The 12,851-nt window shown below is 38.9% G+C and overlaps 1 protein-coding gene across 1 annotated transcript; it reads right to left on the bottom strand.

Moving 5' to 3' along the window:
* Window positions 1–3,707: 3,707 nt before the first annotated feature.
* LOC115921231 lies at window positions 3,708–5,945 on the bottom strand. Its single transcript, XM_030978497.1, has 3 exons — window positions 5,644–5,945; window positions 4,644–4,877; window positions 3,708–4,166 (listed from the first exon to the last, which is right to left on the bottom strand). The coding sequence occupies exons 1-3, from the start codon at window positions 5,943–5,945 to the stop codon at window positions 4,001–4,003; spliced, it is 702 nt and encodes a 233-aa protein (XP_030834357.1). The 3' UTR covers window positions 3,708–4,000.
* Window positions 5,946–12,851: the final 6,906 nt, after the last annotated feature.

Raw genomic sequence — 12,851 nt, 5'->3', positions numbered from 1 at the left:
GCTGAAGCCTTTTGTCCCCCCCCCCCCCAGTGGTCTGTGTGTCCTTGTTGATGGTTTCTTCAATTTTCTGGTCGACTGGGATTCTGCCAAAGAGGTCCTACCAACTTGTACAGAAAATCTCTGGTCCTGCATGAATTGTTTATGCACATCTGGGTGATCAATTGGCCAGCCGGGACATATGTGCATTCAGATTCAGATTCAGATTAATTTTATTGGTCCATTTGCATAATAACCATAGTAGGGAAAAAAGCCATAGTTCAGTTTGTCGTCGGCGAAGCACCAGGGAATCATTGCACGAATGAAAGCGAGGTGCAGCACCCAGACACTCTCTCTAAATGCCCAAACCAGACCTACCATAACCTCAACGATGTCCACATAATGACATCCAGAAGGCCGAGAGGGTCCGATTCTCCTGTATCAGGTAATCAAGATAGACATCAAACAGCTTGAAGATGGGCTCAAATGACTGATTCTCAATCATCTCACAGCCAGCAGCTTGAGAAACGATCTTCAGATAGGCTGTTCACGACTCTGAGGCTTTCTTCCAGATGAACCTGGTCGTTGGTTTCTAGACAGGGACGGTAGAAAGCCTTTCCATGCCTGTCGCATAAATGCCTCGTACAACAACTTGACTGCACGGTTGTACTTGCAGCATTCCATCACTCCAGCTACGGAGCTAATAGCGATGACACCTGACTCTACACTCTAGACAGTCCAGCATTTGAAAAATCTTCTCAATGGGTAACCACAGTGTGCATATGCCAAGAGATATACATCCCAGGTTCTTCACAGTTTTTTATACAATACCAAACAAATTAATGAGATGAATCTGTGCTGGTTCCAGCATTGCATACAATCAAAAGAAGTTTTCTGGCATCTAATGTATTCATCACAATGTTATATCTTTCTAAACCCTAAGAAACAGCTTGTAATATGCAGTGGCAGAATACTTTTATGGTCATTTTGCTCTGATTTTATGCAAATGTATGAAAAATAGCGGTGATGTCCTATGTTAATGTCCAAAATAATGCTTTAGCTCTGTTCCCTGTGCCTGAAAACCTGTGTATAGACACCAAAATGAACTTTTAACACCTCTCCTATCCTAAGATATAGCCAAAATATAGTACCGTACATGGCATCTTGTTAACTCTAATTCATGTTGCCATGGTAACAATGGGAAGGTACTATTACATATTCTTGGCTTTTATATGATAGATTAGTCATATAGTTTTTCAATAATTTGGAAAGGGGACTTAAACTTGTCTTGAATGAGCATATTGTCTAACATATTACTGAAATCACTCCAAAATCCTTGATTTTAGGCTATTATGGGGTCGTTACCATGGCAACCGTTATAAATGGTGATGTAGTTTGCATTTCATTACTCTTCTTCTTGGTGAGGTATTCTAAACTTTCATTCTCTGGGCCTGAAAACCTGGATACAGACACCAAAATAAACTTTCAACACCTCTCCAATGCCAAAATATAGCCAAAATATGGCAAATAGTACCATACAGGGCATCTTGTTAACTCTAATTCATGTTGCCATGGTAACAATGGGAAGGTACTATATAGCATATTCTTGGCTTATTTGATGTATTTTTCATATAGTTTTGTCTTTATTTTGGAAAGGGGACTTTAACTTGTCTTGAATGAGTATATTGTGTAATATATTACTGAAATTACTCAAAAATCCTTGATTTAAGGCCATTCTGGGGTCGTTACCATGGCAACCGTTATAAATGGTGATGTATATTGCATTTCATTACTTTCCTTTATGGTGAGGTATTCTAAACTGTACATTTTACGCATTAAAAAGTGTTTTTATAATTTATAAATGACTTTAACTGTTTCTTTGACTAATACCGGTTTTATTGTTGTGTTGCCATGGAAACTGCTGATTATATGACTAAGCTGTACATTCGGAAATGCTATCATAACTTTTTACACGTATATATGCCCAACAAACAAAAAAAAAGTACAAAGGTTTTGCCACCTCTGGTGGTACCAATATCTGGTCTGGCCCATGGACTAAAGGATTAAGAGTCAAGAATGGTAATACGAATCGTCTTGTTTCTCTAATAATTTAATTAAACGTAAAAGCTTCCGCGCTTCGCGCGGGAGAGGGGTTAACTGAATTCAGACGAGGATTAAGAGTCGAGAACGGTACAATGAATCGCCTTCTTTCCCTAATGATTTAATGAAAGGTAAAAGCTTCCGCGCTTCGCGCGGGAGGAGGGGGGGGGGGGAACTGAATTCAGACGAGGATTAGGAGTCGAGAACGGTACAACGAATTGTCTTCTTTCTCTAATGATCTAATGAAACGTAAAAGCTTCCGCGCTTCGCGCAGGAGGGGGAAAACTGTATTCAGACGAGGATTATTTTCGAGAGCGGTACAACGGATCGTCTTCTTTCTCTAATAATTTAATGAAACGTCAAAGCTTCGGCGCTTTGCGGAGGAGGGAGGGGAAAATCGCCCCTTCCTGCACCCCCCCCCCCCATTACGTCATTGCTAGTCACCATTACGTACCAATATTTGGCTCGCATAATTTCAAATTTGGGCCCCCCCCCCTAAGAAATCCTGGATCCGTGCCTGGTTCACCACATCGAGTCCTCGGTTACATTAAAGTCCACATTAATTTTGTACTATTGAAATCGGAAAGAGATTTAAACATGTTACTAAAAGGAATTTCTTTTTTTCCAAATGAAGTTTTTAAATGAGAAATTTGTACTAGTCATTTCCAAGTCAACATTATCAAAATACACCCTGAAATATAGATGTCCACGTTTTGACAGGAATAAGAGAGCAGGTCCGCGTTTTCATGTAGGGGTCAAGCGTTATCTCAAGTCCACAGTTCACCACATTGAGCCCTAGGTTACATTAAAGTCCACAATTGTACTGTTGAAATTTTGGAAAATTCGAAAGAGATTTAGAAGGAACTTCTTTTTTTCAAATGAAGTTTTTAAATGAGAAACATCTACTGATCATGTGTAGTCAACATTATGATAATACCCCTGAAATAAAGAAGTCCACGGTTTGACAGAAAGAATGGCAGGTCCACGTTTTCCTGCGCGCGCGAGTATGTGTGTGTGTGTGTGTGTATGTGTGTTGTGTGTGTGTGTGTGTGTGAGCGATTATGAGTGTGTATGCGTGTGCGCGAATGTTTGTGTCTGTGTCAGTATGTATGTGCATTAACAAGTATGTGTATGTGACAATTACCTATTACAACCATTAACAGTTTGCATGCAAAACATGCTAAATCCATCTTTGCATGCAAAACATGTTAAACCCAACAAAAAAATATTATAGAAAAATCATATAAAATACATAAAAATTGCAGGATTTTTTTAATTTCCATTTTTGTGACCTACATGATTGTCTTAATCATTTGCTTCGAGAAAACAATTAATAAATCAAGATAAATGTGTTAAATTAAAAATCCCTAATTTCTCCCATTTGGCCAAAATGGATTTAACATGTTTTGCATGCAAGCTCTTCATATACAATCAACCTTGCCTTATAAATTCAAATTTGAAAACTGAAGGAAAAGTTTTGACTTGAAAACAATTTGACGTATTGAAGGTTAAAACGGTATGCGAGTCTGACTCGGCAGGTTGACTGTATATGAAATGCTCAAATTATTAAAACAAATTACATTGCAGGGTGTATAACAAAAGAGAAGGAACAAGGCATGTTGTGTTTTTTTTTTTTTTTTTGTTGTTGCTTGTTTATATAGATTTCAACATTCTTCCTCATAAGAAATCGTTGCTTGATCATAGTTTTGCAAAAGTTCGAATATCAGCTCTTGGAAATTAGAATCAAATGTCGAGATCAAAGTTCATAGCAACCATACCATCATGAGAAGTTCAAACAATAGTATTTGTGATGAATATGAAGATGAAAGCCGATGATCACAAATAACGTACAGAAGATGGCTGACAATCACATAGAAGATGACAGTCATTCAAAGTTCGCAAGACAATAGTTGATGTTACATCCTCATCTCAACCGACGCAGGATGGTCCCTTTGTACTGACCACGTCCATCAGGATACGCTTCCATTATTGAGGCATGGACACATGCTGGCAGTTGCACCCTGATGTCCTTCCCGAGCCAGCCCCAACACCATCTCACGACTTTCCTGTAGGCCACATACCTGTATTTTCTGTAAAATAAAAAGCAATAAAAAAATTCATATTTTTCTTAGGATAGATGATTTGATGTCAAAATATTAATTCTTTATTAATTAATTCAGGAAAATAAAAATGATTAAAAAAAAACTAAAATGACCAAGGGTTAGTCATTGTTTGTCGGGCGTATGGGGGCAACATTCAAAATCGCATATAAAGTTTGTGTTTCATAACTACAGATTATTGGGGGGAGGGGGGTTACATGCTAAAACTCACAAATCGGTGATCATTCTTGCCTATTTGTATACATTTCCTGAAAAAGTGCCCCGAAGCACCTGCAGATAAGGCAGCTAGTACACCAGTGGTCCCCAGGCAAGAATTTTGGTCAAAACTAGTAATTCATCTTGCGGTGACTCAATTCGTTTTGAAAAGTTTCACCCAATAAACTTTCAAAATCAATCCATTAATTTTTTGCCCTTGCCAAAATGATGAAAAGGAGAAACATAACTTACTCATTGTTCCTGTCCCCAAATGCTTTGGCTGCTCGGCGCCACCTATCTGTGTACTCCATCCATCCGATGTACAATGTTGTCGCATTTAGGATGGCCGGCTCAAACTCCTCAGAATCCACCAGACAACTTGAACCCTGTCGATCAGCCTCTGCCTTGACCTCTGCAATTTCCTGACAACAGACACAATCACCTTCATTGAAAGATGGAGGCACACGACATCTTCCGCATGTACACCTTGAAATACAGAAAGATTCAAACAAAAATCAATACACCTACTATAATTTTATAAATATTTTATTACAGCTTCCTGATAAATATAAAAATGACATCGTTCTCGTAGTCGTAGTATGGTAAGAGTGCCCAAGGCTGGGCAGTGCCTATGTCTGCGCACCCACGTAAATGCGCGATATTTATAGAACAAAACATCAAACTGACACCAATTTTCAATCTTAACCTCAACAATTCATTTAGATACCAACATTTGTGAAAATAATTGGGAAGATTAAAAATGAGTTTTAGCAAGTTTCATTTGCCACCCTGAAAATTTCAATCATTGTCAAAAAAGAAAAGTCTGAACAGGGGGTTGTCCCTGGTATGAAACTTCACTGTGCTTGATTGAATTGCGTGCAAAATAGTGAGTGCGCAGACATGGGCACTTTTCAGTTTTGCTACACAAAGTGACGAGCCCGTCTGAAATTCGTTAAAAAAAATTGTTCTTGTGAATAATTTGTCGAGTTTTTTTGTTTCAGTAATCATTAGAATATGAAGAACGGAATAACAATGATGATTCTAAAAATAATATCTTACTGGGTAATGAAATCGAGGTCGAATTTTAGGTGCGCAGACATAGATCTAGAGAATCATTCTAACAAGTTAACTTTAGAATTAGACATGCCATTTATGACCGAGTCTAGAGATCTACGGTATTTGATTTCAATTTTGGGGGGAATAAATATTTAGAATGCACAACAAATTCAATAAGCTTATAAGTCTTAATTACCAATCCTCGACATTTTCATGAAGCCGATTTGCGTTGTTGGCCCTTCCAGCATCGCCAACATTTTGCCCAGGTTCACAACGAGGTAAAGGCTCATACTCCCACTCGACGATACACCCGTGTTCTCCGGCGTCTGCATCATTTGCATCGCTGTCGGTATCACTGCTGCTGCCTCTGTCCGGACTGTCACTACTACCACTGACACTGTCATTTTCACCGCTTTCCCCGCAACTGCCATCCTCCTCACACTCAAATTCCATAACTAAATCATCTTGTGCATCTGCCCTGACGACTGGGGTAGCCATTCTCTTTAGAAAGACTTCTCAAAACTTCTCAAACTTCAATCGATAAAAAGCAGAAAGGATTCACGGTACGCAAAATCAATGTAGATCTCGAACATCGCGCGGCGAAGAATTATAGCAAACAATTCGAGTCTACACGGAATGACGTCACCCAAGTCCGTGCGGCGCGGGGGCTCTTGACCGAGGCGAATTTGGGAGGGGGCGGCAGTTGTACTGTAATTTTCATTTTTCTCAGTAATGAAAGGGTATTTAATTTTTTCTTTCTTGTATTTGTATTTTGTGTTTCATTAGCCGTCTGTGGATGTATGGTTGTGTACGCTCCGGTCAAGGTCTTTAAAGAGTTTCATAGTTTACTTGCCCGCCAGCAGATCGATGGCTGAAGACATGGCTAAATCAGAATCATGTTCAAATTGTTGACTCTTTTCCCTGCCCCAGTCACAATATTGTACCTTCTTCCATAATGAAATTATGATGAAATTATGATAAATTTATGATGAAACATAAGACAAACAACTTCCTTACATGAACATTTACAAATATACTGAGACCATCAGGTCCGTAGATGCAAGTCGTTTTTTCTTCTTTACAATCAAACTTAGATGCTGATGAATATCAGATAAAATCTAATAAGTATACTTATAAGTATATAAGTGTATAAATGCAAGAAAATTAAATATGATGAAATACACATGAAAAAACAATCTTGAAGAAAAAGAATGAGCTATAAAAAGTGTGTAATAAACGAGAAATGTTTAATTTGAATGCTACAAATGAATTAGAATGTTAAAAGTACACCGTCGCGTTGTCAGAAAATCGTGTTGCGCCAAATCGAATGACCAAATAGCGAAAGAAGCACATTGTTCATTAATTTGAATGAAACATACGTAGATTCTAACGAAAATTCCATAGATTTAATAACTAAAAAAGGGAATATAAACCCGAGATATATCTGACTGCACTAAAACCGTCGAAGTTGAACGCAAGACAAATTAATTTGATTGACAAACTCGCGAATTTGGCCGGGAAATCCTATACCATAACGAAAAAGTTTGTATAAAGGATTATCATGATTTATCGTGCCAAAGGCCCCGGTGAAGTGCAAAAAAGTTCCAATAGTGTGGAAGAGTTTTCAATTACTTTGGTTACTTTGTTTGTAAATACAATAATAATATGAGCTGTTGCGTGCTTTTCTCGGAAATCGTATCGTGGGTCGCTAAATATGTTGCAGTCGCGTATGAATATAATGGTCCGGGTATAAACAATTATATCTAACATTTGTAAACTGTATTCGTGAATCCATCCAATACCAGGACTTTTCTGAGAGTTGAGGCTATTTACGATGTCCATTACCTTTGTAATATTGTAATGCAGTAACGAAAAAAAAGAAAAAGATTTCGACTTGGGATGTTCGAGAAAGGTGGAGAAGTGGTTATTTAAGGCAGGCGCGGATCCAGGGGGGGGGGGGGGCGAGCGGGCCTACCCCCCCCCCCCGCAAAAAAAAAGAGAGAAGAAAGGAAAAGAAGGGAAAGAAAGAAGAGAAGGAAGAAAAGAAAAGGGGAGGAAGGAGATCTGGGGGCCGAAAGGGCCTTGCCTCCCAGGCTGTTCTCCCGCCCCCCTAATAAAAGAAATAAGAGAGAAGGAAGGAAAGGAAAAAAGAAAGAAAAAAGGAGATACAGGCTTTCTTAATAGGGGGGGGGGGTGGGGGCTTGGGGAATCAAATTCCAACGTGGTTTATTCTAATTCCATAACGGTAGATTACAAATAATGCTGAAATGACATAATTTCCGAGATTTTTCCTCACTTTTTAGTAAATTATACTTTTATGCATCGGGAGCCTGGAGCCCCCCCCCCCCCCCCCCCCACTTTTAAAAAAAGTATATTTAAGAAAAAGAAAAAGAGCAAGAAAGAAAGAATAGTTAACTGCCAGTGTCACGAATAATGAGGCATCAAAATATGTTCATCTGACCGTGATCAAATGCCTAAAACTCCTAAGCTTCCGGGGTCTCTCCCCCCTGGATTCCACCTAAGGTCCTAAGTTGTTGTTGGTGGTAATAGTTTAATGGCGTTCATTCAGTATTGAATATGTACGCATTATCTTCAATTTTATAAGAAAATCAGTTATACATAAGAAAACTGAAAATAAAGATTTGTAATGATATAATTAATGAATTAGTAACGCAATTTATTAGGAGTCACTGGATGGTTTGCAACTAGGGCCCTAAGGCGGGCCCGTAGGTGCTCATCTGACAGTAATGTAATGCCTAAAACCCCTGATTTGGGGGGGGGGGCTCCGCCCTCTGGACCACACGCCAAATAGTGTCCTGCCAGTGTCACAAAATAATAAGGTATAAAAAAAATGCTCATCTGACCTTAATTAAACGCCTAAAACCCCTAAGCTTCCGGGGGCTCCACCGACTCGACCCAACCAGGGGTCCTAAGGCGGGCCCCTGAATGCTTTTTTGACCTTAATGTATTGCCTTAAACCCTGAGCTTCGGGGTCGGACAAGGTATCAAAATGTGTTAATCTGACCGCAGGCGCGTAGCCAGGGGGGGGGGGGGGGCGGTGGGGGTGGTCCCCAAAAAATCACCGGCAAAAACAAAAAAAAATATATAAGAGAGGAGAGAAAAAAAAAGAGGACATAGGAAGAAAAAGGGGAAGACAAAGAACATCTTTGAAATTCAAACAAGGATTCAGTCTTCTTTCCTTATAATTTAATGAAAAGGGCAAAGCTTCCGCGCTTCGCGCAGGAGGGGGGGGCTGAATTCAGACAAGGATTAAAAGTCGAGAACGGTTCAACGAATCGTCTTCTTTCTCTAATGATTTAATGAAACGTAAAAGTTTCTGCGCTTCGCGCGGGAGGGGGAGGGACTGAATTCAGACAAAGACAAAAAGTCGAGAACGGTACAACGAATCGTCTTCTTTCTCTAATAATGAATGAAAAGGCCAAAGCTTACGCGCTTCGCGCAAGAGGGGGGGGGGGTTGAATTAATTAGACAAAGATTAATAGTCGAGAGCGGTACAACGAATCGTCTTCTTTCTCTCATGATTTCATGAAACGTAAAAGTTTCTGCGCTTCGCGCGGGAGGGGGGGGGGGAACTGAATTCAGACAAGGACAAAAAGTCGAGAACGGTACAACGAATCGTCTTCTTTCTCTAATAATTTATTGAAAAGCCAAAGCTTCCGCGCTTCGCGCAAGAGGGTGGGGCCTGAATTAATTAGACAAGGATTAAAAGTCGAGAACGGTACAACGAATCGTCTTCTTTCTCTAATAATTTAATGAAACGTAAAATCTTCCGCGCTTCGCGCGAGAGGGGGGCCAACTTAATTCAGCCGAGGATTACGAGTCGAGAACGGTACAACGAATCGTCTTGTTTCTCTGATGATTTAACAAAACGTAAGAGCTTCCGCGCTTTGCACGGGATGGGGAAATGAATTTAGACGAGGATTATTTTTGAGAACTGTACAACGAACCGTCTTCTTTCTCTAATGATTAAGTGAAACGTAAAATCTTCCGCGCTTCGCGCGGGAGGGGGGGGGGGGGAACTAAATGCAGAAGTAGATTATTTTTGAAAACGGTACAACGAATCGTCTTCTTTCTCTAATGAGTTAATGAAACTTAAAGCTTCCGCGCTTCGCGCGAGAGGGGGGGGGGGGCCAACTTAATTCAGCCGAGAATTACGAGTCGAGAACGGTATAACGAATCGTCTTGTTTCTCTGATGATTTAACAAAACGTAAGAGTTTCCGCACTTTGCGCGGAATGGGGAAATGAATTTAGACGACGATTATTTTCGGAAACAGTACAACGAATCGTCTTCTTTCTCTAATGAGTTAATGAAACTTAAAGCTTCCGCGCTTCGCGCGGGGGGGGGGGGGGGGGGAAACCTAAATCCAGACTGGGATTAAGAGTCGAGAACTTTACAACGAATCGTCTTGTTTCTCTAATGAATAAATGAAACGTAAAAGCTTCCGCGCTTCGCGCGGGAGGGGGAAAACTGAATTCAGACGAGGATTATTTTCGAAAACGGTACAACGAATCGTCTTCTTTTTTTGAATGAAATGAAACGCCAAAGATTCCGCGTTTCGCGGAGGAGGGAGGGGGGAACTCGCCCCTCCCTGCACGTACCCCCCCCCCCCTGCATTACGTCACTGCTGGTCACTATTACGTACCAATATTTGGCTCGCATAATTCAAATTTTGGCCTCCCCCCTCCCCCCCCCCCCCCCCCCCCCCCCCCCCCCCCCCCAAAGAAATCCTGGATCCGCGCCTGATTTAAGGATAGGATAATTTGTGCAAGGCTCGGGCCAATTTTTTTACAAACTTATCGTTCAAGCTTTGGGCAATTTTAGCCTGTTTGTCTTGTAGGTCTATATAAATGTCCTGTATTTGTGATTTAGTAGGTGTTTTTTTGTTTTAAGCTCATAGATGATTTTCCATGTACATTTAATATCATAAATTGGTTGGAGAAATATTCTTTCTTAATTCACATGACGTAAAATACTGGATAGGCTGTCTTTATAGCTTTATATTTACATTCATTGATGTTTGATGCATGACTTTTACATTTGTAGAATAATCTGTTTTTTTTTCTTTTTAGGCAGCGTAATAATAATTATGTTACCCTAATTTGAGGTGGTGTCTTTTCATATTGTGTAGGGTGAGGGTTGTGCTGAGGTATGTCGCCATTATATATTGTCATAAACACTTCGAGGAATAGTAATAATTGTTTGTCAGCATTCTGACTACGTAATACATTCGACCAATCTACTAGGTCTAAACTATGTTTGAATCTGTTCATATATTTCTTCAGTTAATTACGAGATCGTGATGTGTGATGGCGGAAGTTTTTTGTTAAGTTTCTAATAGGAATATGTGAATTCACTTGGAAACTTCCCAGTGAATTCACACATATATCATGTGCTACAAAAGTATTCCTGGGGGTGTTTCACAAAAACTATGATTGATTTTAAGTTTGACTTAACTATGGCAGGCCATTCTTACCAAACAGTATATCTTTTCAAAATGAACGAATTTTTGTTCATTTTTCCTCAAAATTTCATCAAAATGATTCCTTGATTTTTCTTTCACATCTCTGCACACGACCACACACATATCTGAATTATCGATCTCTGTACTACACATGCTCTTCAGTCTCTTCACTCAACTATCATTTGAACATAAAGGAAATTATGTCAGTCACTCCAGACAAATAATCAAAACAATTGAAATCAAGATATTTATGCAAATGTACTATACAATTTAATATGTAGAAATGAATACAAATAAATATGTATACATATGTGCAAATCTATTAATTTTACGAAGATAAATCAATCTTCGTTCACAGCTAAATGAGGATAAATTCATCTTCGTTCACAGCTAAATGAGGATAAATTTATCTTCGTTCACAGCTTAATGAGGATAAATTCATCTTCGTTCACAGCTAAACGAGGATAAATTCATCTTCGTTAACAGCTAAATGAGGATAAATTCAACTTCGTTAACAGCTAAATGAGGATAAATTCATCTTCGTTCACAGCTTAATGAGGATAAATTCATCTTCGTTCACAGCTAAATGAGGATAAATTTATCTTCGTTCACAGCTTAATGAGGATAAATTCATCTTCGTTCACAGCTAAACGAGGATAAATTCATCTTCGTTAACAGCTAAATGAGGATAAATTCAACTTCGTTCACAGCTAAATGAGGATAAATTCATCTTCGTTCACAGCTTAATGAGGATAAATTCATCTTCGTTCACAGCTAAATGAGGATAAATTCATCTTCGTTCACAGCTAAATGAGGATAAATTCATCTTCGTTCACAGCTAAATGAGGATAAATTTATCTTCGTTCACAGCTAAATGAGGATAAATTCATCTTCGTTAACAGCTAAATGAGGATAAATTCATCTTCGTTCACAGCTAAATGAGGATAAATTCATCTTCGTTCACAGCTAAATGAGGATAAATTCATCTTCGTTCACAGCTAAATGAGGATAAATTCATCTTCGTTCACAGCTAAATGAGGATAATTTCATCTTCGTTCACAGCTAAATGAGGATAAATTCATCTTCGTTCACAGCTAAATGAGGATAAATTCATCTTCGTTCACAGCTAAATGAGGATAAATTTATCTTCGTTCACAGCTAAATGAGGATAAATTCATCTTCGTTCACAGCTAAATGAGGATAAATTCATCTTCGTTCGCAGCTAAATGAGGATAAATTCATCTTCGTTCACAGCTAAATGAGGATAAATTCATCTTCGTTCACAGCTAAATGAGGAGATTAGAACATGTATATGTTGCTGTCATATATTCAAGAATTTCGATGTACATTAATGTACATGATTGTGAAAGATGGATACAAAAATATAAATCTTGAATGTATTTCGTATTGATTAAAGACATCTTATTAACACCACCAGATATAAGAAATTAGAACCCTAAAGGTTTGTGTGACCTTTTCCACAATTCAAAAGATTAAAGCGTAAATCAACAAAATTGCATGGGTGTAAAAGTGATGAAAATCTTAAGTGGGTGAGAGTATGAAATACTCAAAAAGGCTATCCTTCCTTAAAAGTTATGATTTAGTTTTTAGGAGATCAGAATTCCCGAGCTGGCTCATTAACATGTACAGTGTATGCTGTAATCCTTTACCATCATATATGACATTTAAATAGAATATCAAAAAACAACCTCAGATGGAGAGCTTGATACCATGTGCTATTCTTACCTGCAGCATCTATGAGTTGTAAAAGCCAGCTTCTGGTGCATCTACCACCATATAATTTCATTAGACTCATTCCAGGAACTAGTACACTATTATGATTTACATATTTAGCATCGTGCCAATGTTGGGGACATCAACTGGCAAAATACCAAAGTTGATAATACCAGGGGTCTGGCT

Source organism: Strongylocentrotus purpuratus, unplaced genomic scaffold, assembly GCF_000002235.5.
Source record: "Strongylocentrotus purpuratus isolate Spur 01 unplaced genomic scaffold, Spur_5.0 spur5_scaffold_1, whole genome shotgun sequence".
NCBI lineage: Eukaryota > Metazoa > Echinodermata > Echinoidea > Camarodonta > Strongylocentrotidae > Strongylocentrotus > Strongylocentrotus purpuratus.
This window is presented reverse-complemented; position numbering and strand designations above follow the sequence as displayed.

Coding starts and splice junctions, on each gene's coding strand:
- LOC115921231 (XM_030978497.1), bottom strand. CDS start 5,945: ATGGCTACCCCAGTCGTCAGGGCAGATGCACAAGATGATTTAGTTATG. Junction 4,878..5,643: donor CATGAAAATGTCGAGGATTG/GTAATTAAGACT, acceptor CTGTATTTCAAG/GTGTACATGCGGAAGATGTC. Junction 4,167..4,643: donor TTTGGGGACAGGAACAATGA/GTAAGTTATGTT, acceptor TTTATTTTACAG/AAAATACAGGTATGTGGCCT.